The sequence below is a fragment of the Charadrius vociferus genome, unplaced genomic scaffold, assembly GCF_000708025.1.
Source record: "Charadrius vociferus isolate BGI_N301 unplaced genomic scaffold, ASM70802v2 scaffold407, whole genome shotgun sequence".
NCBI classification, from domain to species: Eukaryota; Metazoa; Chordata; class Aves; order Charadriiformes; family Charadriidae; genus Charadrius; species Charadrius vociferus.
This window is the reverse complement of record NW_009649852.1, coordinates 1693353-1710465: the sequence shown is the minus strand read 5'-3', so window position 1 is coordinate 1710465 and position 17113 is coordinate 1693353. Positions and strand designations below refer to the sequence as shown.

The 17113-nt window shown below is 50.7% G+C and overlaps 1 protein-coding gene across 1 annotated transcript in view; it reads left to right on the top strand.

The window, feature by feature from the left end:
- The first annotated feature begins 3618 nt into the window (after window positions 1-3618).
- SLCO2B1 (solute carrier organic anion transporter family, member 2B1) overlaps window positions 3619-17113 on the top strand; it is a 53139-nt gene continuing 39644 nt past the window's right edge. The window contains exons 1-4 of the mRNA XM_009891002.1: window positions 3619-3722; window positions 14635-14772; window positions 14873-15035; window positions 16636-16863. Of these exons, the coding sequence (XP_009889304.1) occupies window positions 3642-3722; window positions 14635-14772; window positions 14873-15035; window positions 16636-16863 (610 nt within the window). The 5' untranslated portion in view covers window positions 3619-3641. The remainder of the gene's footprint in view (window positions 3723-14634; window positions 14773-14872; window positions 15036-16635; window positions 16864-17113) is intronic.

Sequence of the window (17113 nt, the reverse complement as noted above, 5' to 3'; positions counted from 1 at the left end):
CACAGGCAGTGCCCACTCTCGGGTAATACTGACAAGGAAGGAGGAAACCTTGCGGAAGGTGAGATGAAGGCGTGCATGGTAGGATGGAGCCAGGCTTGGCCGTGCATTCTTGGCCACCAGCCGCTGCGAGATGATGCAGGTTCTCCTTCATGCTGGGGACTCCCCTGGAGAAAGAGGAACCAAGTTCCTCTGTGCCGGTGTGGGAAATTTGGGGTGATTATGGTGCGTGGTGTGTGGCGAGGGGCTTTTACACCCTGCTTGGGCAGGGATTAGTGAAAACATCTCTACCAGTGCATTTGACCATCTTCTTCTACCAAGAAGACTATGAAAACTGATTAGGGAAGAGGTTGGGATAATTCCAGGTGTAGCAGCTTCCTGGACATTCTGAAAGGTTAAAGGATGCAGACAGTTAAAGGAGGGCCTGGAAAGGATGGGCAGGGGGACCAAAATACTCCTAGAGACCCCAGGATCTGTCATTTGCAGGTCTACTTGAGCGTGTCTTTGGTGAGGTGGGCTAGTGAGGACATTAATAGAGTTAACCAGGGCATTGAGGTACAGCGGTTACCAGCTCCGTCAACATGCCCATCCCTGCAAATCAGGGCTCAGATTCCTTTTGGTTTCCTCCCCGGCACAGCCAGGCACCCTTTTTCTTTCCCCTGCGCAGCCCATGAGCTTTCAAGAGGCTCCAGCAGCGAAGTCGGTAGCTGTAAATAATTCATCACAGCGCTGCTCCCAGAGACAGGCAATATTGGACGCCGCGGTCCGGAGACAGGCAGATGCTTTTGCTCCTGCGCTGTTTAACCCTCCAGAGGTTCAGGGGAGCTTTTCATGGAGGCTTTAATTTACGATCGAATTTACTCTATTGATCCCATCCTGTATTTTGTTGTAGCAATATCTCGTCTCTCGAAATGGGGCTGAGGGCAGCAATTGCTTTTTTTTTTTTTTTTTTTCCTTTTTCTTTTGCAGAGAATGCCATGGAGCTCATAACTCAGCGATACGCAGGTCCCCCCTTGTGAATTTACCTCTCCTGTGCAGTTGCACTTAAGGGTTGTATAAACGCCACGGTTAACACAGTCTCCTTTTGCTAGAATTTACATCAACCCGTACAGTTGTTAATTTGTTTTAAGGCTGCGGTACTTGCTCCTTTGCCTCCCATCGTGGGGGAAATTGAGTTACGCAAGATAATAATGGGAAGCCTTTCACTCCATTTGCTGTAGAGCTCGCAGATGCCGCTGGGATGGAAACATCTATTAGAGTGTACTGCACAACAAGCTGAAGCCTAATGGGTTTAACGTGCCTCCAAACAATACGGCTTCCTGAGCAGGAAGCCCGGGTATTAAAAACCCAACAAAGACATCGTCCGCCCGCACATCGTTCATTCCGCGGATGTAGCCGGTGAGAAGGGAGGAGGGAGCGCAGGTCCGAAGGGAAGGAGGTCGGCGGTGCAGGGAGGAGGACGGCGGCTTCCCAGCGATTTGCATTTCTTTGCGTGGTTCAATGTAGGCGGTGGTTGGGAGCCAGAAAGCAAGCGTGGAAGGATGCTTCCAGGGGAGATGCAAAAACACCGCGGGGGGCAAATCAAAGGCGGGAAAGGAGGGCTTTGATCCGTCAGAGGCCCGGTGTATGGAGGGATGGAGAAGGGCTTGCTGAACCCTCTCCTGCAGGCAGGAGCTGTCTGTGCCTCCTGCCTCCAAGTCCATAGGGGAGTCCCCAAACCCCACCCTCGTTCAGGCAGAGCAGTGGTTGTCTGTAACCTGCTCTTGGGAAGGCAGTTTGGCCAGACAACGTCTCCAAAGCTGCTTGATCTCATGCGCACGCTTTGGCACTCCTTGCCCTGGTGCAAGCATCAGCCCTGTGTGATGGGGACCTGATACCAGCTACATCCCAGGAGGACATTTAGCAGCAAATGTGGCCTTAGATGCAGCTGGTGAGCTTGGCCTTGCCTTGGTGGGATGTTCATGTCTGGGCAGATCCCTCACACTTGGCTCAAGACTGCTCCAGCACCGTTCAAGAGCTGAGCTAATGCCCAGCTGGGCTTCTCTTCTCAATCCCTCTTCCCATCTCTTCAATGCTGTGGGTATTTTTCTCACTCTGTAGCGTTGACCTTCAACTCTGGTGTCGTTGGGTAATGCGTATGGCAAACATACCCAGAAAGCTAAGACAGCTTGATATAGTGCAGTGCATGATGCCGAGGCTGGATCCTGGTCCCAGCTGTATCTAACCCAATCACAGGAGCTGCTCTGGGGTTTGTGGAGCTGCTCTACCATGGGAAGGAGAGTAAGGCTCAAGGGGATTCACACCAGCACGGTGGAGACCAGAGCATGCCCCAGGCACCGTATGAAGACTCTAGGATGGTTCTTGTGGTTGGGGTTCAGGCTGGGATTAGGGAAGGTCTGGAGATCTGTTTACTAATTAAGATGGTCTGTCTAGCTGTGTGGTTGATACCAGACAAAAAGAAGCCGAGATGTCCTGTGTGGTTCAAGGAGATGAAGGAGCAATCAGAGTCCCACAGTGCGGGACAGTAAAGATTGCCCTCCTCCCTCCTAGGGGTATTGAAATGATTATTACAGGACCACAGAATGGCTGAGGTTGGAAGGAAACTCTGAAGATCATGCCAGTGCTCCTTCTAATGCAGCCCAGCTGGCTTTCTATGCCGTGAGGGAGCATTGCTGGCTCATGTTCAACCCAAGGTTCTTCTCTGTGGAGCTGGTTGGACCCCAGCCTGTGTGGGTGACTGGGGCTGTTCCTCCCCAGAGGCAGGACTTTGCACTTCTCCTGGTTGAACTTCATGAGGTTCTCCAGCCCGTTGAGGTCCCTATGGATGGCAGTACAGCTATTGGCTGTATAGGTCACTACTCAGTCTTGCATCTCCTGCCAACTGGCTGCCCCATGACCCAGGTCATCGATAAGCATGCTAAACAGTACCCATCCAGATAATGTTTAAACAATCACAGAATCACAGAATGGTCAGGGTTGGAAGGGACCTCTGGAGATCATCTAGTCCAACCCCCCTGCCAGAGCAGGGGCACCTACAACAGGTTGCACAGGACGGTGTCCAGGCGGGTTTGGAATGTCTCCAGAGTGGGAGACTCCACCACCTCTCTGGGCAGCCTGTGCCAGTGCTCCACTACCCTCAAAGTAAAGAAGTTCCTCCTCATGTTAAGGTGGAACTTCCTATATTCAAGCTTGTGCCCATTACCCCTCATCCTGTCACTGGGCACCACTGAAAAAAGACTGTTCCCATCCCCCAATATCGGGCTTGACTATGATGTTGAACAGCGTTGGCCCCAGTTATGCTCTGGGATGGCTGGGATTTAGGAATACCAAGATCCTGGCCCAGCGCTGAATTGTTGCTGTGGAGTGAGTGAAATGCTTGATAATTTTTAACCTCTCAGGTGCCCTGGTGCTGAGCGTGTTAGCGTTTCGCGCACTGCTTTTTTGCTTTGCAGGAGCGAAACGCTGAAAGAAAACGAAACCCAAGAATAATTAATAATTGCTTACGACGGCCCCGCGCCTGCTGCGTGGGTGTTTGCAAAGCACGACAAGATTTTGCTGTGCTGAGCAAGGCGAATTCAGGCAGAGCAACTTAGCATTGTGCCGAATGATTTATTTTGGCAGGCGGATAAAGCAGACCTGACAGAATGACGAGTACCGCTACAAAGAGCAGCAACCCGGATCAGTCCCGGAAAACACTCTTCAGGAGCCCATTTCTCAGCATCAAGGTAAATACCTCCTCCTTTCTCTTATCCCCCCTTGGATTATTGGCCTGGTAAAGAGGAGTTTAGCTTTCCACGGAAGGCATCGATAGGATTTCCGTTTACAACATGTGTTTGGAAATGGATGGGGTGCTCCTCGCAGCAGAAGCGCCGTTGGACGTGCAGCTGGCTCCGTTCCCAAGCGAGCGGTGGGACGGCGATGACGCAATGCAAGTTTAACTTTCAGCTCCCGCAGTATTTAACTCCTGTCGGTGAAACTCCCAGAGCCCAAAGCAAACCTTCAAGAGAAACAAATCCCAGAGCTCGAAGCAGCTGTGAGCCTCGTGGAAGTAATTTTTTTTTATGATACCCACGATAAATGTATGTGTGTAACGGGAAAGGAGGACTCGGTGCTCGCTCTTAGGGCTTGGCAAACAGCAGCCTGCAAAGCTTTGGGTGTTAGTCCCCATCTAGGCAAGGAACAGCATCTAGTTGGCTTATATCCTGCCCTTGCTTTCATTTATTCACTGAAAACATATGTCGTACGTCATGATTCAGGCCACCCACCCTGCAACGCAGCCTGACCCCGATGTAAGTTCACCCGGCTCCTTGTTTTGCTGTCGGGTGTCTGGGGTCATGCACGGAGACGGTTCCTCCATACCTCCACCCAAGAGCTCTGCCAGCTCCAGTGCAGACAACCAGATGAGTGGACTTCATTAAGCCCCTCGGAGGAGTCCCAACAGTTGGTTGCGGTGGGAGCGGCAGGAGGTGGTGGTCACTTCTGCACAGCAGTCTGATGGTCAGAGGGCTGCCCAGGGAAGGCAGAGGACCAGCTCGGCTCACCAACGTGGGCATGAAGCCACATTTCCTTTGTCCTCACACACTCAAAGCATTGAGCCATGGGGAACCCTGAGTGAAGGTCCCTTTTTCTCCCCTTCTCAAAGTTGGGAAGAGGTGTGAGGCTGGATGCAGCAGAATCTGAGATCTTCTCGTGGTGGGGCTAGTGCTGCCTGTGCACATCAACCTTGAGCTTGCCTGCAGATGTTCATGGCCTCTCGCCTCCTGCCCATGGCTGTGTCGGCACCAGAGGGGTTCCTCAGCTCCTTATTTGCAGGCTCGGTTGTTTGTAGAGGAGGATCCATGATCCTTGGATGTGGAGGTGGTGGGGAATCCTGTTCTCTTTGTGTATTTTAAAGTGCATTTTAAAAAAACACCCATGTAGCAATGATGGTATGGTCACAGCACTTGTTCAAGTGGTGGTCTGCTGCAAGGTGTTGTTGGAGAAGCGTAGCAACACTTGAGAGAAAAAGAGGGTGTAAACATTTAGATAAGATAAGCATCTGCAAAGTGGAAATAATATTCAGCACTGAGCGCAGGGATGTTGGAAAAAGCGAGTGCTCAGCTTGCATCAGGGAACAAGTTCATATTTCCTTCTTCTTTTCTACAAAAAGCACATTTTGGAAGTTTTGTGCTCTTTTCTCGCATGTCGCAAGGAAGCAGGAAACCAAAACTAAGCCAACTGTTGGTCTAGCTGGGCGACAATTGCTATGTTCAACAGAGCATGTCGTTTGGCGCGTGAACATCAGCTTTCAAGATGCTCTTGTTCAAAGACACAGCGATGACAGGTACGGCGTGTTGCGCTGCGGGAATTGTTTACTGCAGGGAGGGAGCTTGAGACGCAGAGGTCTGGGGGAGCCACAGGTGGCACGATGTGGGAGCAGATCAAAACCTGCTGGGTGAATAAATGAAGAACAAGACGGAAAATGCCTTTTCTATTATTGTGCGGCCGTAGGTTCGGGGATTTTCTTTGCGCACATGCAGTGCGCGCATACACAGCTTAACATGAGCTCTGCCTAGCGTGTCGCTGCAAGCGTGTGCGGGAAACGATGGTTTCATTTACTTAGGAGAGTTGGTAGGAACTTGGTGAGTTGGGAGATCAGATTCCTCATTCTCTATGTTGTCTTTTCATTTAATTTTAACGCAAGCCGGGGCCAGTCATATAAACCTTGCTCCTTCCAAGTCTTACGGCAATGCAACGCGGCACGTGTCCTGCTGGACTCTGCGCAACCTCAAGTCCTCTCCAGTTGAGTGTTTGAGGAGCTCTTTGCAGAACCAGGGGCTGGTTCCTTCTCCTTTGGTTGAATAATTGCACCTTATCAATAGTGGCAGCATTAGCACCAATGCAGTGCTATATTGAGTGCAGTTGAAGGCCAATTACCTGACTCCTTAGAGAGTCTCACCGGGTTGTAGAGCAAAAGATGACAGTCAGTGTCATCTTAACTGTTAAAGGCTTAAGATTTCTCTGTCATTTTTGTGGGGAAGATTTTGCATAGTGGTTTTGTTGTGTGTTTTTTTTTAACAAATGCTGGTGAATTTACTCACCCTCACCCCTTGTGGCAGAGGGGAATTGAGCTCAGAAGAAGCCACCAAGGCAAAGGGTTACCAGAGCAGCAGAGGCTGGAGGCGCAGGGGAGGGGAGAGCTTGGTGCCACACGGTCGGAGGTTTCTTCCCCCCCATCCTCTTTTCAGTCCATTCAGCTGGTTCGTTTTTACATGCCAGCAAGATTATCTTTAAAAATAAAATCCCATTGATTTTTCCTTGCAGAGATATTTTAAAAGGATTTGAAACTTCAAAGATTAAAGCCACCGAGGTGCAAAGTCAGCTCGGGTCGGCGAGCAGAATCAACATCTGTTTTGCTGAGCGAAGGTGTCTGTGAAGGCAGATGTAGAGGAAACTCTTCATGGAGAATATCGCAGGCCAGACCAGGGCAGGGCAATGGGCAGCTCTGAAACTGCCCACGCCTATCACTTTCTGAAGGGTCTCTGGAGCCCAAGAGCTTGAGAAGGGCACCAAGGCAGGGATTTTGGTGGAGACCAGTTCTGCTCCCGATGGACACCCTACTGCTGAATTTCTGCTTGGAACTCAGCAGGGAAACCCTGACGGATCCCTCCAGGTCAGAGCAGCATCACAGGAGGCTGCAGGGATGTTTGCAATCGCAGCAGGCTGCGACCAACCTCGATGAAGCCATTTCCAGGCATTATCCTGTCATTTCCAGGTGTTATCCCATCATTGCCAGGCGTTATCCCATCATTGCCAGGCGTTATCCCATCATTGCCAGGCATTACCCCAGCTGCAGCCCGCAGCCAAGGAGAGCAAATCCCCTCTTCCAATTCTATGGTCCATATTAAACTGCTGAAGGACTTGTTTTACCCTGAAGGCAGAGCTGACCTGACCATGCATGTCACCAAGCATACAATTATGCTCAGCACAGGATGTTTTCCCCAGATCTCTTTTTTTGGGGGTTGGTTGTTTTTTGGGTTGTTTTTTTTTTTGTTTGTTTGTTTTGTTTTCAAGAAGTTAGGTCACCCTGTCCGGTTTCTAAATGACTTCCTCAGAAAACATAACTTCAAGTCCAGGGTTTGAATGGTTCTTGCAGAAACACAAAACCATTGCACAATGTGGTTTATGCGTTTGAAGTGGCTGAAGGACCAAAAATCACAGCACTGCAATTTATATATATATATATATATATATCTCCAGAGAAACAGAGCGTGTCACGAAAACTAATTGCCACATGTCAAAATGCAACTGAGAGGCATTACTCAAAACTGTCCTTCTGAGGAATGCTCCCGGGGCTGATGGCCGCTGAGCCTTTAAGACACCTGGCATGAATTCCTACAGTTCATCAGAGCAGATTAAATCAGAGCTCCTGCTGCTTCCATTAAAGTCCAACATCTTGTCTTGGCTTCAAGGAGCATTTTGCGTCCCATGCCAGACACAGGAGTTTGGAAAGAGCCGTTCTACTGAAGAGCTGCCTATGCAAAGACACGGAGGAGTAGTTTGGGATCCTCTGATGGAGAACTGCTACAGAAGGAGGAACTTTTATGGAAAAACTATGTTGGTGTTACGGCAACAGTTCACCTGCAGGTGGAAAGGAAGCAGACTGAGAGCGATGACTTGCTGGGCAGTAAAGCATAGACCATAGTGTGATCCATTGTAGTCAATATAAAGAGGTTTTGGCCAATAAAACTGGGACATCTGGAAGACCTGAAAGGCCAGCTGGACACTTTGAAGACTGTGGTTGCTAATGTGGTCACTGCTGGGTTGTTTGAGGTGTGCATATTTTCAGGCATCAGGCAATGTTGGTGAAACCCTTCCTGGTAAGGACACGTATGGGAAGATGAGAAGCCCCATGGGGATGCTGTGGTCCCATGGCCACGCTTCCCACCCCTGCCAGACCCTGCCTGTTGCCATCCTGCACCTTGAGGACGTGCACAATGACCTTCATGCCCCAGAGGTGGCTTCCAGGTTCATTGGCAGGCACAGATGTGGACCCAACACCCCTTCTCAAGGGTTGGCGTGCACGTGCCCACTTCCTAAAGCTGTTGCGGAGATGGCCGAGGACACTGGCCCACTATACAAGCTTCAGCCCTTGAGGTTTTCTGCTCTGTGCTTTAGTTCAAGAACAAACTAGAGCTCTCCCTGCCCCAAGCCTTTATTACAAGTGGCTCTGTGCAGTGGTAGGGTCTTGTGCCCAATTACACGCAACTGGTTGTGATTGATTAAACTGGAACAATCTGATCTCTCCTAGACCCGTTTTCTCCTCTCTGTAAGCACAGCCCCGTGCACGGGGTTTTATCATGTGCTAGGGCACAAAACCCTTCCTTAAAATAGCAGCAAAAGTCTCCCAAACACATGGAAACAGCGTGATAAGGACTTCCCTGTGACAACCGGGACAAGACTGTGTGTACGGCTTTCAGAGCCCTTACATGGAGGATTTGTTGCCAAACTGCATGACCAACACTAGAAACACAATGGAAGCTTTGTAAGAAGTTTTTTTTCCAGACAACTGAGAGAGGAGATGTTGGTGTTTAATCCCCAGTCCTGCAATTTAATGGATGCTTAAAATTGAGTGCATTTCTCTATTCTCTTACACATGCGGAGTGGGAGCAGAAACATGTTGCTGATGCGAGGCTTAGTAGAGCAAAGCCCGCAAAAATATATTCAAAAATATAGAAAAAAGCAGAAAAGCAGTGAGTTCTTCCTCGAGTGCATGACTGCAGAGAAGCTCCTTATTCAACGTTCAGTGTTCAACGTGTGGTAGAGTGGAGACTGACCCAGTGCTGGTTGTGGAGCGTGTAGAAGTTGGGTTGGGATGTCATTGCCTGTGGGTGAGGTCACCTCACCAAAGACCTGGTGGGGATGCTGCTCTTCCCAGTGGGGCACTGGGAAGATGTCTCGGGCACTCTCCATGCCTGGCTGGTTGTGGGAAGTGGTGGTGGCACAGCTCGGGAGGAGGAAGGTTGCTCTGCACCCTGGCACTGCAAGGGGAGTGATTTTGGCAGGGGAACATCAGTACCAGGCACCCTCCATCCCTGATGCAGTGCGATGGTTGGTGTTATCCCAACACAGAGCCTGGGCAGGCTCTTGTAATAATACTTCACAGATGTTTATTTTAAAAAAGCCATTAAAAAAACTCTTCCTTCCTTCCTCCTCAGCCTACGCGAGTGCTTGTTTGGATTTTCCAAATTGTTTTAATTTTTCTGATGTAGAGGGGAAAGGATGTGAGCATGGCTTGGCCCATAATGGGAAAGAGGTGCCAGACAGCTGAGCTTGGGGTGGCTCCTGGGAGCGCCCAGATCTGGGGCTGCTCCTATCTTTCCATGACTCTGACCTGCTGTCAGGACCCTGGTCTTGGGAAAAGGGTGGTGTCTGCATTCCCAGGACACCTTCTGATCTTCTCCCGCTGCTGGGGTAGCCCACCAGTCCCAAGCCCAGGTGTGGAGGGGCCCCAGCCTTAAGTTCTTGGGATGGCACAGAAAGATGATGCGGAGGATCTGCCTGCCCCGTGGCGCTGAGAAAGGAGAAGGGAAGCTTCCAGGTCTGCACGTGGTCAGCCCTGCATCACTTATCAGCCCTGCATCACATATCATGGGAGGTCCCAGAGGAGCCTGATGATAGACACACTGCTGATAGACCACCCACCACCATCATCACAGCTACAATGGGGCAAACTGCAAATCGCACACTAGCAATTACCAACTCTCTCTTTCTCACTCATTAAAATATTCCCCAGCCTAAAAATGCCCCGTGGTTAAGGTGGTTGCCCACAATGACTCCCCGAGGAGCAAGAAGGAGACTCGGCCTTGTGGAACTTTATTCACAAGACCTCCCACTTTGCTACCTCAGGAAAGTAAATCACCCTCATGGAGAAACGGGAAACATGAGAAGTCTGGCAGATCCTAAAAAAAATCAAGATTTTATGTGAGATTTCCCCAGAACTAGTTGACTTACAATCACTGCAGGAGTTGGAGAAAATGCAGGCAAAGGTCTTCACATTCTTGTTTGTTTCTTCCTTCTCAACCATTTCCCTCTTGATTTCTAAACATTTTCCTGCTTGCTCTGGGGTTCTGACTTGTGCCTAAAAACTTCCGTGCCACAACTAGTGCGGTTACCCGCTGGGTACCCAGGTTTATACAAATCTCTTGGTCTTCGCTCTTTCAACACACGCGGTGCAGAAATGTCAGATGGTCGCCCCTCCAATGTGTTTCGTTGTTGGCAGTCATTTTTTCAAAAAAGGCATGCGTTGAAGAAAAGAGCTTGAAATGTTTAATTAAAAACTGCTATCGATAGCTTGGTCTTAGGAAGCTCTGCCGGGCAGCCCATGGGGATTTCCTTCCCTTCATTTCATCCTGCTGTTTGCACCATGGTTGAATGCCTTTGCAGCTCTTTCATCCCCCCTGCTCCCTTGATGGGACACAGTGCGTACCTGGGGGCTCTTTCTGGGGTGTCTTGAACCACCCCACCAGCTCCCAGCATTACCCAGGACCCCTGTCCTCCACCTCCAGTTTCTTTAAGCTGCTGCAATCCGCTTATGATGTCCTGCCACCAACGATGTGCTAATACCCTCGGATGGACCCCAGCTTTAGTTGTGTTCCCCAGGATTTGCAGTATGGTTTTTCTCCTGCAGAAAAGGGGAAGAGAAGGCTAGAAAAGCGCACCACAGATTTCAGTGAAGGAGCTCTCTTCGCTCCCAGTCTGGATCTACATCCCCTGAAGCCCCATACCACAGACTGGAGGGCATCCTCCAAACCCAGGCAGACCTGGAGTACACAGGTGGTGGTTGCTCTGAGGGCTGGAGAACTTGCAGGATCCTTGTTCTAGCGTACAGTTTTGGTCTGGATGACCAGAGCTGCAAGAAGCAGCTTGCTGGGAAAAAAACAAAACCCTTTTTTGATAGGTATGGTGGTGCAGTCGCGTTCCTGGGCACATCCCAAAGGCAGGATCAAGCCTGCCCTGCCCCCTCACCCCAGCACAAGCTGGAGGAGCACAGCTGGGCATGTTAACGCTGGTCCCCAGATCAGCTCCTCCGGGGATGGAGGGAGGTTTTTGCATGCTGAGACTTTGAGCAGGCCTCAGCATTACAACTCATCTGGCTGTACCACTGAATTATCACCTACTCCATGGCTTGTCCCTGGGCCAGCTACTACTTTCCCCAGAAACCTGGGAAGCTGAGGATTGGGGACCATTCCCAGCAAATGTTTTGAGTGAAGCCACCCTGTTTTCATAGAATCATAGAATGGTTTGGTTTGGAAGGGACCTTGAAGACCATCTCATTCCAACCCCCCTGCCCTGGGCAAGGACACCTCCCACCAGCCCAGGTTGCTCCAAGCCCCGTCCAACCTGGCCTTGAACACCTCCAGGGATGGGGCAGCCACAGCTCCTCGGGGCAACCTGCCCCAGGGGCTCACCCCCCTCACAGGCAACAATTTCTTCCTCAGATCTCATCTAATTCTCAGCTCTTCCAGTTTAAAGCCATTTCCCCCTCATTCTATCACTACATGCCTTTGTAAAAAATCCTTCCCCAGCTCTCCTGTAGGCCCCCTTTAGGCACTTTGAAGGCTCAGTGGGTTTGGTAGGATGGATGCAGGTTATTCTCTTCCCACTGGCATCAGAGGATGGCCCCAGCCTGTTTCATTTACAAGTATAGACTCAACCTTTGGGACTCAAGAAAACCAGGCTTGCCAGAGGAGACCGAAATCATGGCTTTTGGTGTCACACCCCTCTTTGAAGCCCACGTTACGCTTGTAGAGTAAGGGTTGTAAACAGAGCCTGTACTTTGAGAGGGTGGAAAAGGATGCTCTAGGTTAGGAGGTTTGTTTCCTGGGAGCTGGTGAGCAGACATAATTTGATTTTGGTATGTTGCCTTCACAGAATCATAGAATTGTCCAGGTTGGAAGAGACCCTTGGGATCATTGAGTCCAACCATCTCCCCTACTCTACAAAGTTCTCCCCTACACCATATCCCCCAACACCACACCTAAACAGCTCTTACACACATCCAGGGATGGGGACTCCACCCCCTCCCCGGGCAGCCTATTCCAGTGCCCGACCACTCTTTCTGTGAAAAATTCTTTCCTGATGTTCAGTCTAAATCTACCCTGTTGGAGCTTGAAGCCATTCCCTCTCGTTCTGTCATTAATTACCTGTGAGAGGAGACCAGCACCGACCTCTCTACAGTGTCCTTTCCAATAGTTGTGCAGAGTGATGAGGTCTCCCCTCAGCCTCCTCCTCCTCAAATGCTGCTATCTGCTGCTTCTCCCTCCCTTTGCTGGGGGCACGAAGAAGCAGGGTCTGCTGGCAGGGATGGATTTAGAGCAAAGCAGGCTTTGTCTGTAGGGTTAGCCCTGCTGAGATCTCTCAGGGCAGAAGTGCATGTTGGTGTGCGTGTCCATACGACCTCTGGCAACTCGAACATGATATAGGCATTTATGCCCTCTGTTTCTCGAGCGGAGCTGAGCTTAAGCTCTGCAGCAGTTGGTCCTCAGGGAAATCTCTCCCCCTGTTTACGAGGGCCATGCTGGTGTCAGTAATGGTCTCTCCTTCCAGGCGCGAAAAGCATCTTTCCGGACCACAGAAGTTAGAGAGCCAGATGTCTTGATCAGCTGCAGAAATGTAAACAAGTGATTTTTGCTGCAGGACAAAACGCAGCGTCATGCGTGCAGCCAAAGACAAACAGGGTCATATATCTCTCCAGCAGATCTAAAGGCCACGAGGCTGTTTCTTCTTTTCCTGGCAGATCACCAGCCGTGCTGTGATCCGATGGCTAACAGCAAGCAGCCCCTGGAGCCAGAAGAACTGGCGTCTTTGCCCGGTGCTGACACCAATCCATCGCAAGTCCTTCGCAGGGCCATCTCTCTTTCCTGTGCTTTAGTCTGCCCAGATAAGGGAGGATAAAATACCAGATTCCCAACCCATTTTGACCTCGTGCACTGAAGAAGATGTGGGGCGGTGGTGGGCGACTGCTGAGCTGATGTAAACCAATGTGCCGTGAAGGTCCGGGATTTGGATACCCATTGGGCTGTGTGTTATGGATGCCTGGAAAAAATGAATCTGGCTTCAACGTTTCCATCTGAACTCCTGTATTCAGGAAACAGCGCCTGGACGTAGCCAGCGTGTCTTGCAGGAACGTAGGAGTTTTAGCAGAGCTGACTCTGGGAAAGTTTCCCTTTGGCTGGGTGACACTTTTCTAGTCTAAACACAGTGCACGCCTCAGTGGTGACATGAGCCGGGAAGAGGGAAGGTCCTGGATTGTATCCTGCTTTGCGTGATGCCATCACATCGCTTTTGGTGGTGGCACCCATACCCCGGTGCTCCAGCTCCCAGGGAGCTTGACCATCCTCTTTTTTCCCTTTTTGCACTGTAAATAGTCCCTTTGCTTACAGAGCGGTCCGGTTTGGCAGTGACCCCACTTCAGCCCTGGATCAGAACAAGATATAGCAGAAATCCAGGCCAGGCTGAGCAGCTCCTCCGGGCGAGACTCCTGTCTGGTGGGAGCCGGCTGCAAAACACGCAGAGCCGGAGCAATGCCCTGCTCTGGCCAGCGACTGGGAAAACAGCTGCCAACAGCTTTGGGCAGCGTCCAAGGCTGAGGGCAGCATCTCTGCAAAGACCCAGGGATATTCAGCCTGTCCTGCAGCGAGACGAGTGGTCCATCTCCTTAGGGCACGTGAGGATTTGGGTTGGTTAGTTTATTTTAACTCATTTGGGACTGGAAGGATGCCTGTGGAGATCCACGTGGCAGCAGGGAAGGAGGTGGCTTGCCAGCTCCTTTCCTTTGCTGAGTACTTTGCAGAGGTGTGGATGGAGGGCGGGTGGTCTCCATCCCTCCTGGGACAGTTCATTTGGCACTTGTGAAATGCTTCTGCGTGAGGAGCAGGAAGATGGATGCTGCTCTCGGTAACAGTGGGGCAGCTCGAGCCGTGTGTTTGCCTGGGCTGCTGAGCACCAGTACGTCCCAAGCTCTGGAGAAGATGAGGTCAGATGATTTTCTGGGAGGTGATGGTCTTTGACAAGGTTTCCTTCTGGAAGTGGGAAAAAAAACATCTCATTTTCCCAAAGGAGATATGTCCTTTGCATCCAGAGCTTCGCAAGAAGGACAGGAGAACAGAAAGTCTGAATTACTCTCCCTGACCTTCTCCTGACTTTCTCTAAAGCAGCTGTTTGTTGCCATGCTTGGAAGGGCTCGTTCCTGTCCCAGAAGAGCTCCTGCCAGCACTGGGGATGGCTGCCTGCCTCGGGCCGGATGGCGGCGGGAAGGTTGTGCAACCTCCCACTTCTGCTGCTGGTTTTCGAGGTCCAGGCCAACACAAACTATCAGCGACCCAACCGAAATGATCCGTTTGTCCCAAGCCACTTTCAGCTGAAGAAACTACACTCTCCTTGCAAGTACTAACCCTATTGTCATTTTTGGCAGAGGACTGTTTATTGGCCCTGACCCAACTTTGGAAGACCACTGATGGCAGGAGAGAGGGTAATATTTCAAAGGCTCGCGGTCAAAGGTTCACGTTCAGTAATGTTGCCTTTGTGTAGGAGATGCCATTTGTTATGTTGCAGCTTGCAGTAATCATGCTGGATGCTCTCTTTTTGTGTTGGCAGTTCTTCGTTTTCTGCCACGGGCTCCTGCAGCTTTCCCAGCTCCTGGTCTCTGGCTATCTGAAGAGCTCCATCTCAACCATCGAGAGACGATATGGCCTCTCCAGCCAGACGTCAGGGCTGCTCGCTTCCTTCAATGAGGTGAAAACCAGCTTGATTCTCCTAGTCTACCTGACCAACAGTCTTCCCATGCTTCTGTTGTTCCCTTGTGAGACCTCTTGGTCTGTGTGTCCTGCTGCAGGTTGGAAACACGTTGCTGATCGTCTTTATAAGTTACTTCGGGAGCCGAGTGCACAGACCCCGTTTCATCGGCTGCGGTGCCATCCTCGTCTCCTTGGCCGGGTTCCTCATGTCTCTCCCCCACTTCATAACTGGACCCTACGAGTATGACCAGTCCGTTGCCAGTAGGTACTCTAGGAACTTATTTTATGCCTTTTGAGACAGAAAAGGGAAACGGCCTTCCCTCGAGGGGTTGGGAACTGCAAGCTGTAGGTTTGTCCTCAAGGAATTTTAATTTTCTGAGAATGAAATCATCTCAGTCCTGAGAGGCAACAGCTGACGATGGGAAGCACAGCCAGGGGACAGCTGGAACCACAGGAAAGGGCATGAAAACCATCAAAACACAGGCTGTGCCTCTGATTCCCCTTGTTTTCTGCACATCCGTGCAGCAGACAGAGACCAGGTAGCAGGAAGGTCTTCTCCAACCATCGGAGCTCTCATCTTCTGTGAGTTGAGGGAAGTTGCCCTCATGCACATGAACTACTCCCTTATTTTCTTGACATAGATAAGATAAGGTTTCGTGAACTCTGAAGCCTTTTATGGGAAGGAAACAGGAGGTACAGGAAGGAAAGGTGTTCAAGGCCAGGCTGGACATGGCCTTGGGGAACCTGGTCTAGTTGGAGGTGTCCCTGCCCATGGCAGGGAGGTTGGAACTCGATGATCTTTAGGGTCCTTTCCAACCTAAACCATTCTATGATTCTATGAAACAAGAGATACGGGAAGGAGCTTGACTCAAACCCTATGGGGCAGCTTTGGGGGTGAAACGCTGTTGCCTGCAATGAGGGAACACTGGTTTCACACCTAACTTCTCCTGCTTGTGGGGCACCTCACCCGTCTTCCACTGTCTAGCTGAGCTGCTTTTGAGGGAATGCTTTGAGGTTTTAGACCCCACCAGAAAAAAAACAACCTCTTACAAAAGAAGCGTGCAGGTGTAAATCACTCATGGAGGAGCAGGTCAGGGTGGATTTGGGAATTTCTCCTTGAAAGAAGGTGAAGGGATGAGAAAAGAAAGAAAGGAGAAAACCGCACTCTTGTTACCTTCCCAAATCCTGCCACGAAGCTCCAGGAAACCTTTTAGAAACCTCCACTGAACGGCTTTTCTCTGGCTCATCAGAGCGAGCGCAGCTGGTTCACTCAGCTGCAGCCACCCGAGAAAGATTTAGTGGGTGAATAATTCATGGCTGCAAACAGGGTTCAGGTGCTAACAACGGTTTGGAAACAATTAGCCATGGGTTTCAGGAGCGGCTGGTGCAGGTGGCCCTGTGTGGAGCACTCAGAGTTGCATATGAGTTGGGACATAACCATGGAAATCCTGCTGTAAACATCCCGCTCCCCCCCTTCCCCCAGTATTTTAAGGAAGATAAGGGTGCTAGAGTCAGCACTTATGCAGCTTTGTAACCCGTTTCTGGGTGAAATGAGTTCTCGTTTCGTGAGTAGCTATTCATGAAATCTGCAGTTTTGCTCACTTGCCTTTATTGCAAGGTCTGTCAAAGGTCCTGGAAGTGATCTCAGCTCCGCTTTTCCCACGGAGGTGGCTTTTCATGGCACGTGCACCCGTCTCTCCATGAACATCTGCACAGCAATCTTTGCACTTTCTTTGCGTTTTCTTCCACCGACGTTTCCCACCCGACATCTACTGGGTGCACATCTACGCGCTTGCTGCTGTCTTAGGGAAGCTCTTTCTCCAGACTGAGCTCCTTAGACCTGCTCCCCTTGTCATCGCAGGCATGTTCAGCAACACCACCGACCTGTGCCAGCCGGGGGTCCCGGGATCCCGAGGGAACCTCAGCGATGCCGGCTGCACCCCCCATGCTGCCAGGGAGAACCACGAGGTTCTCCTCGTCATGTTCATCGCCCAGGCACTGCTGGGCATCGGTGGTGTCCCCATCCAACCCTTCGGGATCTCCTACATCGATGACTTCGCCAGTGAGAGGAACTCCCCCCTTTATCTGGGTAAGGCTGGAGCTGCTGTGGAACGAGGGAAAAGCAGAATTAGCCCTCTTATAATAAGGCCAGACGGTGCCAATTTGCATTGAGGAGAGCAGAGCTTGCTGTAGCCCTTCTGCTCTACCCAGTGCTAGGAAGGCTTCTGCAAAAATAGTTTGTCTGCTTCAGGGTTGGACAGACTGCAGACAGAGCAGAAGTGCTGGAAAACATTATTTTAGTGGAGATACTGGGGGTTTTTGCCCTGGGAGCTGGAATC